Genomic DNA, 14622 nt, shown 5'->3' on the forward strand with positions numbered 1-14622 from the left:
AGCCTGTACTGTGGGCGTGCATGCGGTCGGCAAGAATCCCGGTGGACGTTCACGTAACACGCACGCCAGGTGAGAAGAGAGCTTTCTGTGGTCGTCAGGGCTCCACACGATTCTGAAGGCTGAGCAGGGGATTGAGAAGTGGACCTGTCCTCGTATCCGGATTCCGAAGAAAGCCCTGCGGAATGGCTGCCGCAGCACTGCCGCGGGTTCGAGAACGCAGAATTAGTGCCCAGTCTTTCCATGTGCTGCAGCACGCGTCCTCGGTTTGCACGTTCCCAAGCCTGTCTCACCAATAGGACAATCGATGTCCGATGTCGATGATTCACCCTACGATGCCCAGCCACATGCCAGGGGCACTGCAGTAGATGTATGGATGGAAAACGGGAGGTGGTGGCCACGAAGTGTGGGCGGGTGTAAGTGTGACCCTGCGCAACCGCCTTTTCAAAGCTTCAAGCACCGCTTCAGCACTCTCGCGATAATTAAAAAGACGCGTCGCTTTTATTGTTATCTGCAGAACCGCCAGGGATGAGCCCTCCGAAGAAGCACGAGTCGGGACTCGGCGACTCCTTATGCCGCAGCACATCTAGGACGAATAGGATACGCTTGGTTCGAATCTGTGCAGGTTTCTGGCAGAGTAAGAGCTTCCTCGTTGCTTCAGAAGACGCTGTTTGGTGCGTCTCTCAAATTGCCTCATGGGACGCACTGCGCGAAGTGATGTAAGTTGACTTGGACGTCAAGCTATCGGTCCTGCTTTGTTCCTGAGGACTGCAAGTGCCGCACCAAAGGCCGCAGGGTAGAGCACATCCGCCATGAGCATACGCATGGCTTGAGCTGCAGAGGAAGACGGTTGCGGAATCATTGAATGCGGGGAAGCAGAGAGGCGCTCGCGGCACGCATCCGTGACTCCGTGACTCCGTGTCCGAACTGGGGCCGCCGCGACCCAACGTGTTTGCTGCCTACCACGATCCTTGTGCATATAGCCAGCCTCTCACCGTGCGCCCCGCCCGTAAGTCCCAGTTCCCCGGCTTCTGGCCCATCCTCCACTCACTTACTCCCGATGATTCGTCTCCAGTCCCGTTCAGACACCACCGTTGAGTTCTACTCCCTCCGGGACGACTACATCGCCAATCCCACCCGCCCTCGCATCCGCATAGACCCTGCAGAGCTTGGCCCGCCTGCGGATCCCATCGTCAAGCTTACTCGCGAGTGCAGTGCCCTCCGCCTGAAGCTGGCCACCGCCGAACGTCGCGGCCGCAACTCCGCCTCCCGCCAGGGCCTCCAACCTCCCGCGCCGCCGCCACCTTCGGCTCGCACCCCTCCCTCCACCACTTCCACTCTCGCCCACACACTCGATACCGTGCTGGCTCAACGCGAGGCTGCTCGGACACATGTCCACGCGGAGATGCTGAAGCTCGCGGAGCGCTACAAGGCGCTCGAGCGCACTCTCCGCGACATGCAGGACACCCTTCGGATGAAGGACCGGGAGATTGACGCTCTTCGTGCCGAGCGCGATCACCTCGTTGCAGAGCGGGAGGAGGCCCGCTTGAAGAGCAGGAGTACGAGCAGGGACAGGTCATCGTACGTGACTACTACGGACGATCGCGACCGCCACCACAGAACTCGCGACCGGAGCAGGAGCAAGCGCAGGTCAAGACGGTCGGACGACCTGCCCCCCATCCCCTTGGTTTCATCGATGACTGTGGAGGCGGAGCATTTTGCGAGGGCGAGGAGCATGGACGTCTTCCTCACAAAGACGGACAACTGGTCGGGTGCGCAAATCATTCAGGCTGTGGACGACCTCAACGCCGAGATCAACCAATTCGCCGCTGCCGTGACCGACTCGTGTTCGTTTGTCAGAAGATCGGCCGGTAAGGCTCCTTTGGCGATGTCTTCCGAACAAGAGAACACAACCCCTTGGCTCGGCCCTGCATTTTCTCGCATCCTCGCCCTCCGCGATCATACCCAAGACCCCGTTTTGGTTCAACTCGCTCTCCAAGCCAGCATCGTGACCTGCTGCGCTCGGTCTCTAACATTATTCTGTATCGGTTTCCCTTCCAAGCTGGACGCTCTCCTCTCCCGTGTACTAACTCACATGCAATCATCAGGTGCGTCGTCTTGCTTCGTCTCCCTGCTGCCCCTTATTGAGCCACCTCTCTTGATCTAGAGCCGCAAGCAACGTCTTCGCGCTGGCGCGCCCTCACCCACCGTGCGATCCGTACACTGTATCCGGGCCTGGAAGACTATGCCATCTCAGAACTAGTCACTACGATGCAACGCTGGTCGAATGCTGTCTTCAGTATATGCGGCTCAAGCGGCGCCTCCATCACCACCTCCGCCGCGCTTCAGCCCCAGCTCCGCCGGATCGCAGAGGCGGTGTACAAGCTCGCACGCGTCACACGTGAAGAAATCTTGTCCACTACCTTCGAAGTCTTCCTCATCGACGCCGGCCAGACGTTCGAGCCTGGACGCATGCTCAACAAGATGCGCGAAGGCGAGCACGACGAGGACCACGGCTCCGTCATCGCGGACGTCGGGTTCTCCAGCAACCACCACCTCGGCCACGGGGGAGCTGCGACGCCCGACGTTGGACACGTGTTGTGCACGACCGAGCTCGGGCTGCGCTGTGTCACCCGGAGGGACGCCAGGAACAGCCTGTACGCGGAGAACAGCGCGGAGGCGGATCCCTTCGACAACAGGACGCTGCTCCTCCCGAAGGTCTTCCTCGACTCCGCGATGGACGTGATAGAGCGTGGGTGACTCGCGGCCGTCCACTCTGGTCGCAGCCCAGGCGCGGACCGAGTGGACGATTGGCTGCCCGACATCGGCCGGAGTATACCGGACACGCGCAAATACCCCTTGAGGGCGAAGAAGACGGACCGCCCCGCCGCGAACGCCAGGCCCGGGGGCGTCAGGGTCCGGACGATCTCCCTTCCCAACTTCTGAGTAGATGCCGACGACGATCTGTTACGCGTATTCTTATGGTGTGTCCATGTGCTGTGCGCTCGCTGCTCTTGACTTCAGATTGCTGTCACTATGATATCGGTATCGCTGGATCCCCTGTACATACGTGTCACAGTTGTTTGTGTTCGTTCGTTCGTCCTGCCTGCTAACCCCCACATTACCACATGCTTAGCTCTTTGCGCCATGCCGCACACATAGTGTTACCTGGATCACGGATACGGGACTGCAAATGAGATCGAAGGAAATGTACACTATCTGTACGATTAGGAGATGTAGCCGGTTCTGTACCTACCAATCTCTAAGAGAAAGTTAGTAATTTTGCGTGAAGTGGCAGGCGGGCTCGACAAAATTTTCAACGACGAATCTCGAAGCCCGTTTGCCGCCTGCTGGCCAGACCAGGTCCCCGTGCGGCCCGCCCACACAAAACTCCTCAGGCTCGTCCGCCGCCTCCTCGTCCTCGGGCGACACCTCTATCTCCTTGAGGCCTCAAGCTTCCCGTTCATCTTCTCCGGCCGCTCCACCATCTCGCACACCATCCCCAGTCCGCCACAACCACAACGTGCACCCAGTGCCACCCACACGTCGTGGTTCAGATGGAACACAACAGAGCATGTTCATCGAGGGCAATAATAGACATCACGCTTCTTGTGCTCCTGACTCTCGCCAGCGATTTCATTACGAGAGGGTATCGGCAGTACTACATACATGAGGTGATGTCGCCCAGGCATGAAACTCCATTCGACGTGGATGCAAAGTGAACGGAGTGATTAAGAAGGCCATTTCAGTCGAAACCTACCACAAAGCTTCAAGAGCGCCCCCGGACCACCGCCCAGCGTCGTGCGGAACGCAGACATGGACGGCAGAGGAGCGTGGTGGCCATAGATGAAGAAAAACTGCCACGGCGCGTAGAGTATATGGGTTCGCGGAGTGTGAAAAGTTTGGTCTCCGATGCCACGGCAAGAGACGGCACATGACCGGACCGGAGCAGCTCCGCCTACGCGCGACACGAAGGAGTCGCCAAGTGCAACGCAGCGGTGGTGGCGACCCCCCTCGACGAGCTGGCACAGGCACAGATCCCGGTTGGAGCTTCTACGGATCGTCACCTCGTCCCGACTTAGCGCGAGCGGCCCACGGCGCCCTCCCGTCGGCCCCATCATGCCCGTCGACAGCCAAGTTCCCGATTTCCTCGTCCGTCTCTGGGAGCTCCTCACCTTCTGGCGATACCCTCCTCCGGCGATACCGACCATGCGTCTTAAGCCTGCGGGCGACGATGGCGACAATGCACTGATGGTGCGCACTTGGGAGTGGGCGGCATGACGACGCACGGGGCTGACACACGTTCGGTCTGAGCAGATGCAGTTCTTTACATGGGAGGCTACCCACCCAGAGATGAGCTGGTGGAGGCATTTCGAGACCGAAGTGCCTACTCTTGCGGCCATGGGCATCACCCAGGTCTGGCTGCCCCCTCCAAACAAGGCGATGAGGAAGGCATGTCACGCTCTTCATCTCAACGCGGGTTGCTCACGGAATATCACAGCAAGGACAGGGCTATGACGCGTACGATCTGGTGCGCAGTCTTCTTTCGACCATTATGACCCCTTGAGGTGCTCATGCACATCTCAGTGGGATCTCGGCGAGTTCTACCAGAAGAGTACAATCCCGACCAGGTGGGGCACCAAGGAGGAACTCGTCCGCGCAGTTGCTGCCGCGCGCGCTCACGGGATCGATGTCCTTGTAGACGCTGTGCTCAACGTAAGCCATCACACGAACAAACGCACAAACGTACTGACTTCTCCACCTGCATAGCACAAGCTTGGCGCGGATAGACCGGAGAAGTTCATGGCCACCATGGTTGACCCTGACAATCGCCTCGTAGACCTGGGTCCGCCCAAGGAGATAGAGGCGAGTCGCGCGTGCTGCTACGAATCGCATTCACATGCTAATTTAATACTAGGGCTGGACCGCGTTCGACTTCGACGGTAGAGCAGAGAAGGTGGGCAGTTTCTCACGATGCAACTCTCGTACGCCTGACACAGTCGCAGTACAGCAGCATGAAGTGGACGCACGAGCATTTTACGGGACTCGACTGGGACCACAGGACACGCACGAAGGGTGTTTACCGTATCACAAGCGACAAACACAAGGGATGGTCCAAATGGGTTGACTCCGAGAACGGCAACTACGACTATCTCCTAGGCATAGACGTAAGCCGTCTCTGTCGGTAATGGCGACGTAACACTGACCACGAGTATTTTAGATAGACCACAGGCATCCTGACGTACGTCAAGATCTTCTCGAGTGGGGCAGCTGGGTTCTCAAGGTAATCGGCCACAGAAGCAGCGGAGGGATAGCGACTCAACTGATGAACGCGACAGACTACTGGCGGTGCAGGCTTCCGGTTTGATGCCATAAAGCATATGGACAGGCGATTCTTGCTTAGCTTTGTACGTCATTCCTGTGTCCGCTTTCCGTGCTGACCCCCCGCAGATCAAGCATGTCCGGCAAACTCTCGGGCGCGACGACCTATTCTCAGTCGCGGAATATTGGTCAAGCGAGTGAGTGTCCGACGAGTCCCCTTGATTTGCGCTGACAGAGAGCAGCCTCGAGTTGATCAAGCCGTACATCCGCGTCTTCGAAGGGCTGGTGAGCGATGACGATGTCATCCCCCCGTCCGCAACCCACTGATGGGCGTGCAGGTCACGTTCTTCGACGTCCCGCTGCACTACAACTTCCACAACGCCAGCAAGGCCGGCTCTGCGTACGACCTAAGGCGCCTCCTTGACGGCAGCGTCCTCCAGTTCCGTCCAGACGACGCCGTGACCTTTGTCGACAACCACGAGTAAGCCGCTCTCTTTACCTGTTTACCCTCTGCTGACCACATGTGATTCTAGCACGGTAAATTCCGACTCCTTCCACTGCTTCGCCGAATGCTCTGCTCACACTCAATTGCCCCGCAGCAAGTCGGACAAACGCTGGAAAGCTGGGTGCGTGGTTCCCCCGGGGCATGCATCCACTCCAAAGCCCCCCGGATCATCTGACGCTTCCCAGGTCGGACCCAATTTCAAGCTCCAGGCGTACGCAGTCATTCTTCTCTACGGCTCCGGCCAGCCGTGAGTACCCTCTCCGGTCCCGCACCCGCCTCTCTCACACCTCTATTCCCCAAACTGCCCACGCGACCACCTCGCTTCCCACCACCACCGGCCCGCACGCAACCACCCACCCTTCTGTGCCGACACGTCTCCGCGACCGCCGACGGCCGTATACTCCATTTCTAAACGCACAGCTGCGTCTTCTACGGCGACCTCTACCCGAACAAGGAGCCCGAGTGCTACGACCCGGACACCGCCGCAGGCGTCAAGCGCCTCATCGCCGCGCGCCGGCTCTTCGCCTACGGCGCGCGCACCGACTGCCTGCGCGCGGAGCGCAACTGCGTCGGCTTCGTCCGCGCGGGCGCGCCCGCGCCCGCGGACGGGCAGGGGAAGCGCGCCAGGCCGGGCTGCGTCGTGCTCATCAGCAACGCCGACGCGCCCGCGGTGCCAGAAGCGGCAGGAGCGACTAGCGGGTACGTGTGCTCGCTCCTTGGTGACGAGAAGCGTCGCGCTCACAGCGTGCGTCGTCGTCGTTGTGGACAGGGCCGCAGCGGAAGGGGAGCAGAAGCACACGATACGCGTGTCTGTGGGCTCGGTGAGTGGTTTGTGGGCGGCAGGTTTGGAGTGGACGAGAGCTGACTCTGGCGAGAGCAGGCGAACGCCGGCGCGACGTATCGAGCGTATGCACCTGTCTCCTCGCACGACGAGATGGTGCGGGTCGACGGCGACGGCTGGGGCGCGTTCACCTGTCCTCATGGCGGGTTGCGGGTGTGGGTCAGGGAAGAGGACTTGCCGGAGGAGCCGGAGAGCGCGTAGATGTGCTGATCATATACCAGACGTTTTCTAATGATACATCCTAATGGAGGCTACGAATATCGACGGACAGAGGGCGATGACAACAGGGAGAAATAACACCGGCTAAGGACTGTGGGTGGGGAGCACTACACTACGAGACCGAACAATAAAAACAAGCAGGGCCACACCACGCGTGGGCGCCGCCCAGCGCACGGCGCATCCATCATATCGCCTCGCAGATCCTGCTCCGCGAGTGCTCCGACCGCGAGCCCGCGTCCCCGAGCTCGCCCGCGTCGACGTCCCCGTACCCGTACCCGTACACCGTCGGCGTGTGCGGCTCCTCGTCCGCGCCGCCCGCGGAGTACCGGCTCACGCTGATGCTCGCGAGGCGCCGCCGCCCCGCCGCGGGCGCGGACGCGGCGTGCAGGTCGTGTGGGTCCGTCGCGGACGTCTTCTCTTGCTCGATCCAGATCCCGGGCCCGCGCGAGGCGGCGGCGGCGGCGCGCGAGAGGTGCGCGGCCTCCCCACCGGTCTGCATGAGCTCGTGCGGCTGCTGCTCGCCGTCGAAGAGCGCGGCGGTCTCTTCGAGCGTGCGGCCTGAGGAGGGGAGGAGGGAGAGGTCAGTGCATGTGAAGGGACAAAGGGGGAGGGGGCGCGCACCTTTTGTTTCGATGATGTAGCAGACGATGAAGACGAGCTCGACGATGAGCCAGCCGCAGTAGACGAGGTACTGGAGGGAGCCGCGAGGTCAACGCACGGGAAGGGACGAAGCATGAGGGCGAGCACTCACGTAGTACCATCCGAGCGCGTCGAGCGCCCATGGGTTAACAAATTGGTTGAAGGCGAGGGTGAGAGAGACAACGAGGTTCTACGGAGGGTTGGTCAATTTAAACACCACGAGCGTGGTACTTACTCACCATGACGGCAAAGCCTTTTGCGCGGATACTGAATGGCAAGATCTCAAGGGTATATGCAACAAGCATAGGTGTGTAGGCGATGTCGTAGAAGAAGTAGAAGATAAAGATGAAAGGAATGGTAGCTGTAGGAGCGCATAAGATGAGTATCATGGAACCGAAGTCTCAGCCCGTTACATACCTTTGGCGGCAGCCTTGATCTCCAAAGAGTTGAAAAGAGCGGTGGTGAGCGTCCAACATCCGAAATCTGCGCCGTTCATGAACGAATGTGTCGATACCAGGGATAAAGTGAGCGTACCAATCAACATGCCAACATTTGAGATGATAAAGAGTGTTCTTCGGCCAAGTTTGTCTACCAACAAGGCGCCTGACATTGCAGCCATCAGATTCCACACCTTTTTGAGTAGACACAGTTAGTTGAGAGACTTCGCATATTAGGTTGCACTCACCTGGAGCCCTCCGTTGATCGCCGCCTTGGTGCCCGCGTCGGTGATGCCCACACCTTCGAGCACCAAGTTGATGTAATACGACACTAGCCCGTTGCCGCTAAAAGCGCACGACCCCTCCTTAGCACAGCTCCATCAGACCGCCAACATTCGCCCACGCACCTCCACTGCGAGAACACCGCGAGCGCGACGACGATCATCATCCGCTTCCGGTTGCCCGGGGTGGCGAAGAGCGTGGTGAAGCTCGTGCTGTGCGCCGCGTCCTTCTCGACCTTGAGCGCGTGCCGGATCTGCGCCATTTCGAACTGGATGAGCGGGTCGCGCTCGTCGCCGGTGAGCGAGTGGTAGCGCGCGAGGACCGCCGCCGCCTTGCTCTCCCGTCCGCGCGCGACGAGGAAGCGCGGGGATTCCGGCACCATCCTGCCGGCCACCGTGAGCGCGAGGGGCACCGGGGAACGGGTGGGCGACGCACCAGACGACGAACACCTGCAGGACCGGGCCGAGGGCCTGGACGAGCGTCGGGACGCGCCACGACCACGGGGACGTGCCCGCGCCCTCGTACGCGCCGAAGCACGTCCAGGCGGCTGCGCATGGGAAGCGGCGGTGAGTTGGCGCGGTCAGCTGACGGGCTGGGGGTGCCGCTCACAGACGATGCTGCCGAAGTACCAGGAAGCGTTGTACATCGAGGTGAGCTTGCCCCGCTGTGTTCGTGCGCGTCAATCGCGGCTCTGCCAGAGGCGGGCGCGGGGATGAAGCGCACCTGGGTGGGGTAGGCGAGTTCAGTGATGAGCAGCGGCGCGGCGTTGAGCGCGAACGTCAGTCCGAAGCCGACTGTGCAGACGACGACAGGTCATGAGGTTCAGGAACCGGGAGATAGAGGGCGGAATGGAACGCACTTAGAACCCGAGCGCCTATGAACATCTCGATCCTGAACGCCGCGCTTTGGAGAGCAACGCCCAGGAGCATGATCACGGCTCCTATGAACAGTGTTGGTCTCCGTCCGAAGATATCCGCCGAGAAAGGTGTGAACGGGAGGCCCTGGTGACGCCATTACATTCAGGCCGTACGTCACACGGAGTACCTCGCGGAGGTACTGCGCGTACTCACGAGAATAGAGCCAATAACCTGCGCCGCACTAATGAGTCCTGTGGACAGAGGGTTAGGATTGCGGAGATTCGGACTCTGCGTCGTGGGATGCCGCGGGACGTACCCAGTGTCTTGCCGTTGGGATGGTTGAAGTAATCAGTCCATGCGGGCAATATTTGGAGACCTTTCCTTGCTGCGTGAGCACGCGACCGTCACCCTGGCATATGCAGACGTACCGTTCACTAAAGATGAGTCCAACCCGTTTATCGAGGCGGTGAGGAGAGGGATGATAAGAAGAAGGTTGAGGGTGCGGATGCCTTGCAGGCGCAGCAAAGCGACGGGGCAGCAAATTCAACGCCAGGTATATGATTTAGAAGGTGGCGCACGCACTGCTGTTCTTCCACCATGGCCCCCGGTGGATGAAGTCGACGACAGTCCATGCCGGTGGATCGTCAGATGCAGTCATCCTCGCGGGTCAAAGAGGGGCAGACGGCAGGGCGGGGGTCTTGATGTCGGCGGGGCGGGACGGGAAGAGGGGGAGACGACCATCTCCCGCGGTGCGCGGAGGCGCATCGACTATATACCAAACGCGCGGACGATCGCCCGCTTTACGACCCTTCGAAACAAGCTCAGAGGTGCGACCGCGAAGCCTGCTGGGATTCCGCTTCTAGGTTAGCCCCGCACCGGCGCAGAGATCGGGATGATGTCTGGGGTAATGCGGGGGATCACGGGCGTGCAAGACGCGGAAAAAGGCCGGCTGGCCGCAGTCCACGAGAGAGCGCATCTGATAGGCGAGCGGTGGGGCTGGACTAACGAACCTCGAGACCGTCGGGAATACCTCGCGTGTGGCGCGTAACCCTGAGAGCCATATATGGACTGATGTCAACAAGTCGTTAAAGATTGCTGGCAGGGCTATGCAAAAACTACGAACCGTCAGATCCCATGATTGAGTGCATGACATGAGAGTCGCCTGCGATTCCAATGGCGGTGGCCACATTTTGGTCTAGCGGGGCTTTTGCGCTGTAAGGCGAAGCGACCGTCTTGCTCTATGATCACGCGAGAGCTGATCACGTTTTTGCTCGGAAGAACAGCAGCGGACCCGTCGGATATACGCTTGACCCGAATTGGCATCCATGCCCCCTCGGAGGATGCTGGTCGGCATTGCTGCGACGTGTTGCTAAGTTGACGTCTTCGGACCCTTTCGCGGTGTTCTAGTCCTCCTTCGCCTGCGGTATGAGTATCCAGCGATTCATTACGATGACACTGCCCAAGAAGCCAAGTGATCGCGTAGGAGCTGCCAGGAAAGCGAACTCAGGAGAGCGGGAGCAGGAAGAGAGCAGGAAGTTGGCAGGCCGGGTGAGCGCCCGTGGCGGTCGGCTACGGCCCGCATCTTTCCGCCAAACGGCGATCCCAACGGGCTAGTGAGACATGGGATTGAAACCTCGAGCAAGACCACATATGCATGAACACAAACAAGACAGAGTGAGATTATGTAATGATACTGTCCAAGTACGGACTGTCTGAATACACTGCATAAAATAGTAGCGATACATCATGGTGCACTAAACTTGGCATTCACTCGGTGGGGAACACTAAGCATACACCCTCGTCTCCTGCACTTACAACCACATCGCCGCCCATCCCGAGCGCGGCGCCCAATACAGGAGCGCTGTGGCCCTTGTGTTCCCGCACCAGCGTCCCCGTGCGCGCATCCCATGTGCGAAGTATCTTGTCTGCGGAAGCAGACACGATAAGATGGGCCTTCGGTGGCGGAAGACGGTGCAAAGAAGTGACCGCATCCTGTGTGCAAGACGTATCAGATCCAAGTCGTCCGCAAAGATACACCAAAACACACACCCCATGCTCGAGCGTGGCGCGCAGCCGCATAGTGCTCAAGTCCCACACACACGCTTTGCCGTCCGTTGCACCAGTTACGACGACGCCGCCCGCAGACGGCGCCGCCCCCGACAACGGCGCGGGCGCCGCAAGCTCGACGAACTGGACAGCCTCCACGCTCTCTCCCTCTTGGTGACCTGCGAGTGCACCGACGATTTCCCCTTTGCTGAGACTGATGACGCGTACTCCTCCATTCGCACCGCCAACGACCGCGAGAGTCGACGCGGGGTTCACGGCTAGAGAGGTGATTCCGTCTAAGGCGAATCGGCCGTTCGAGGGGGAGAGTTTGAAGACGGGAGTGGGGGAGCGCGGATCCCAGAAAATGAGGGTGCCCTCCGCGTCCGCGGTGATAATGCGCTTTCCGTCTGGTGTGAAGTCTCCGCATGCGACGGGCCCCATGTGTCCGGCAAAGACCTGCATAGTGTTACCCGAAGGCACTACAAAAGCGTTCAGCATGTGAGCGCAGCATCAGTCATCGGATGACGTACGTTGCCATAGCCAAACGGTCGTGTCGTTCGACCCCGCGAGCAGAACCGTGCCCTTGGGATGCCATTTTAGCCACTGCGCGGAGTGCCGATGGTGATCAGCAGCCGCGCAAAGCCCACCACAGACACAACACGCACCATGACCTCGTCCGGGCCCGTCAACTCCGTCAGAAACTCCCAGCTCTTGTAGCTGTCCTTTCCTACTCTCCTCCACACGCGCACCTTGCCGTCCATCCCACCAGTCGCAACGAGCTCTCCGTCAGCACTGAATGCAGTCGAAGTGACGCTGTCCGTGTGGCCGGTGAGCTTGACGAGCTCGTCTCCAGTGGTGATGTCCCAGATGTAACCCAAGTCGTCTTCACCCCCAGATGCGGCGATTGGGGCTGCAGGATGTGTGCTTATGGCGAACACAGATCCATTGTGATTGGGAAAGTGTTGCATGGAGTTGTCCTCCCACACGATCTCCTCGTCTGGCGGGTGCTCACCCGCTGCGCCGTCCTCCTCGTCCTCGTCCATCGGCAGGTCTCCGTCCATCTCCACCTCGCCGAGGACATCATTGGGGTCGATGAACTGGTCCTCTTCTAAATCTTCAATGTGGTCGTCCTCTACGCGCTCGGTGACCATGGTATGCGGGAGTGGGGTATCGGGATAGAAGAAAGCGGTGGGCGAGCCTGAGACGTTGATGTTCACGCGCACAGATGCTTATATGCGCCGCGATTGAACAGAGAGCGAGTGCTGAGTCAGGCGAGCGAGGACGCTTTGTGATGGTTCTTCGATGCCAAAGCACTCGCGCTCGCTCCCGCCATATTTTTTGCGAGTCAAGACGGGACGGATCGGTCAGATCTCTCCGGGACCGCCGGGCCGCAGCACGTGCCTGGGGCGTGGGACCGTTGGTGGCACAGTGGTGGCGGGCGCCCACGGCTGAGACCTGGAGGCGGCCTCGAGGTGCGACTGTGCCGATGAAACGCCTCAGGAAGTTTGTGGGTGTATTTTTCGTCACCCCGGCCCCGCCTTTTACCCGTATACGATCCACCGAACAGCGTCCAACAGCTTCTACTGGTGTGGATCTACGCTTCGGTTTCCTACCCCTGGCCAGACGCTAACTATCTTCGCCTGTCCCCCAGACGATTCAGTTGAGAAGCCCAGCCCGGGCATGGACCAATCTGCTGATCAGAGTTCGCCGATGAGCGACGCCCCTCCGTCGATGTCGTCCCGAGACCCGGATGATGTGCCCCAAACCCTGCCTCCTGGCGGCGTAGATGACGGTGATAGACCTGACGTGCGGACTTCTCTTCCGTATCTCTGATGCGTGGGCACACTCTAACCGCCCGGTTCATATATAGTCACCGCTCTTCCAGCCGCCTTCGCCACCACCAAACACAGAGCCCAGCGCATCGGGGGTCCCCCTACAGCCTCCCACCTCCCAGGGTATAACCCACGCCTCCTCCCCTCCGCCCACCCCCACCGTCTCCGAACCTTCCGATTCCGAGCCTACCGACATGTTTGGCGACCCGCTCTACAAGATCCCTGTCAAGGCCTACTCCCCCGAAAAACAGACTTGGTCCTCGCGGTACAAGTCGGCGCGAACCCCCGTCCACAGCCTCCGGGTCGTCACTTGGAACGTCGATTTCATGGCCCCCGGCGCCGCCCCGCGGATGGAGTGCATCCTCGAACATCTCCGTCGCCGGACTCTCACCGAAAAACCCCAGCCTTCGTGCATCCTCTTGCAGGAGCTCAACAAGGACAGCTTCGCCACGCTGCTCAGCGATCCTTGGGTGCGCGAGCACTACGCCATCACACCCAGCGACCCCAAGTACTGGCCGCGCGGGTCCTCCTACGGTGTCGCCACCCTGGTCTCGCGCCACGCGCGCATCCTCTCCTCGTCGATGCTCACGTATACGGGGAGCTGCATGGGCCGCGGCGCGCTCTTCGTAGACGTCGAGATGTGCATCCCCGGGGGCGATGGACACCGGGGCGTGCTCCGGATCGCGAACACCCATCTCGAGAGCCTGCCGGAGGGGCAGCGGCAGCGATCGGTGCAGCTCTCCGCTATAGCGCGCGTACTCCGCGCTCCGGGGATCACGGCGGGGCTCGTCGGCGGGGACATGAACATCATCTCTCCTGCGGACGAACCGATCGGGTCCATCGCAGGGCTTGCGGACGCGTGCCGCGACACGTCCCCGAAGGCGTTCACATGGGGACACCAGCCACCGACACAATACCCGCCCGGGCGGTTGGACAGGGTGTACACCCTGCCTGGGACGCTCGACACGGGAAGGGTGAAGGTGATCGGAAAAGGCCTCAAGACGGGCCGTGGGGCGTGGGCGAGTGACCATCGTGGTCTGGCGGTGTTGGTTACGCTCAGGGCCTATGACGAGTCGAGCTGCGACGAGTGCCGTCACGTTGGACAATGAAACGTTTTGCTTTGTCGTGCTGCTATGCTGCTTTCTTGTGACTTCGCTCTGATACCGTGTATCACCATAGTTTCTCGCGTAGCGTTACTCTTACCTACTCCAGCTTGTAGCCCTATCGTCATTTTTTCGTCCAACTCTTACTCTCAATGTTACTTGTATTCGCCACCGGAAACTGCCGGGCGGCTCCACGCCACAGCGGATACGCAGAAGCGCCCACTACGACGCACCAGCCTCCGAGCCCCATCTACTTATGTACTTGCATTGCAACACCTTCGTGCTACTCCTGGATGTGCCTCCTTCATGAATGAAACCATATGCTTTTGAGGATGCGTCATGTCACAGTACATCGGTGAGCACAGTTCCTGTATGCGCAAACTTTAAGCACGCTACCGCAGCAACAAGGTTACCCGAGAGTGGGAACGCTCTTGAACACAGTGTTCTCGTGCCGCTCGCCGTAACAGCTATCCTGCGGCACTGCAGGACATCCTGCGGCATTTCTCCTGTCCCTCTGAGCTGCGGTCGTGTCTGTCTACAAG

At 60.0% G+C, this 14622-nt stretch overlaps 5 protein-coding genes across 5 annotated transcripts; 3 read left to right on the plus strand and 2 right to left on the minus strand.

Moving 5' to 3' along the window:
* Positions 1-1057: 1057 nt before the first annotated feature.
* Positions 1058-2757, plus strand: BXZ73DRAFT_38418 (uncharacterized protein; the record flags this gene model as incomplete). Its single annotated transcript, XM_048018186.1, has 2 exons — positions 1058-2105; positions 2165-2757. The coding sequence occupies 2 exons, from the start codon at positions 1058-1060 to the stop codon at positions 2755-2757; spliced, it is 1641 nt and encodes a 546-aa protein (XP_047883434.1).
* A 1359-nt stretch (positions 2758-4116) lies between these two features.
* On the plus strand, positions 4117-6866 carry BXZ73DRAFT_86917 (alpha amylase; the record flags this gene model as incomplete). Its single annotated transcript, XM_048024345.1, has 16 exons — positions 4117-4251; positions 4315-4449; positions 4499-4528; positions 4585-4713; positions 4768-4926; positions 4998-5165; positions 5219-5281; positions 5337-5405; positions 5449-5516; positions 5562-5604; positions 5658-5800; positions 5853-5856; positions 5983-6071; positions 6245-6523; positions 6594-6645; positions 6705-6866. 16 exons carry the CDS (start codon positions 4117-4119, stop codon positions 6864-6866), a joined length of 1728 nt encoding a protein of 575 aa, XP_047883435.1.
* A 202-nt stretch (positions 6867-7068) lies between these two features.
* Positions 7069-9757, minus strand: BXZ73DRAFT_38946 (general substrate transporter; the record flags this gene model as incomplete). The annotated part of the gene is made up of 16 exons (XM_048018283.1): positions 7069-7442; positions 7506-7575; positions 7636-7713; positions 7763-7884; positions 7941-8006; positions 8058-8154; positions 8209-8305; positions 8368-8625; positions 8678-8789; positions 8852-8906; positions 8966-9036; positions 9102-9243; positions 9313-9350; positions 9416-9475; positions 9528-9608; positions 9682-9757. 16 exons carry the CDS (start codon positions 9755-9757, stop codon positions 7069-7071), a joined length of 1797 nt encoding a protein of 598 aa, XP_047883436.1.
* Positions 9758-10866: 1109 nt separating this feature from the next.
* Positions 10867-12296, minus strand: BXZ73DRAFT_38756 (ribosome biogenesis protein Sqt1; the record flags this gene model as incomplete). The annotated part of the gene is made up of 4 exons (XM_048018245.1): positions 10867-11091; positions 11149-11624; positions 11676-11748; positions 11811-12296. 4 exons carry the CDS (start codon positions 12294-12296, stop codon positions 10867-10869), a joined length of 1260 nt encoding a protein of 419 aa, XP_047883437.1.
* Positions 12297-13171: 875 nt separating this feature from the next.
* On the plus strand, positions 13172-14086 carry BXZ73DRAFT_86922 (Endonuclease/exonuclease/phosphatase; the record flags this gene model as incomplete). The annotated part of the gene is made up of 1 exon (XM_048024346.1): positions 13172-14086. One exon carries the CDS (start codon positions 13172-13174, stop codon positions 14084-14086), a length of 915 nt encoding a protein of 304 aa, XP_047883438.1.
* Between the last annotated feature and the right edge of the window lie 536 nt (positions 14087-14622).

This window comes from Epithele typhae (assembly GCF_022376455.1).
Source record: "Epithele typhae strain CBS 203.58 chromosome Unknown BXZ73scaffold_2, whole genome shotgun sequence".
In the NCBI taxonomy this organism is placed as follows: Eukaryota; Fungi; Basidiomycota; class Agaricomycetes; order Polyporales; family Epitheliaceae; genus Epithele; species Epithele typhae.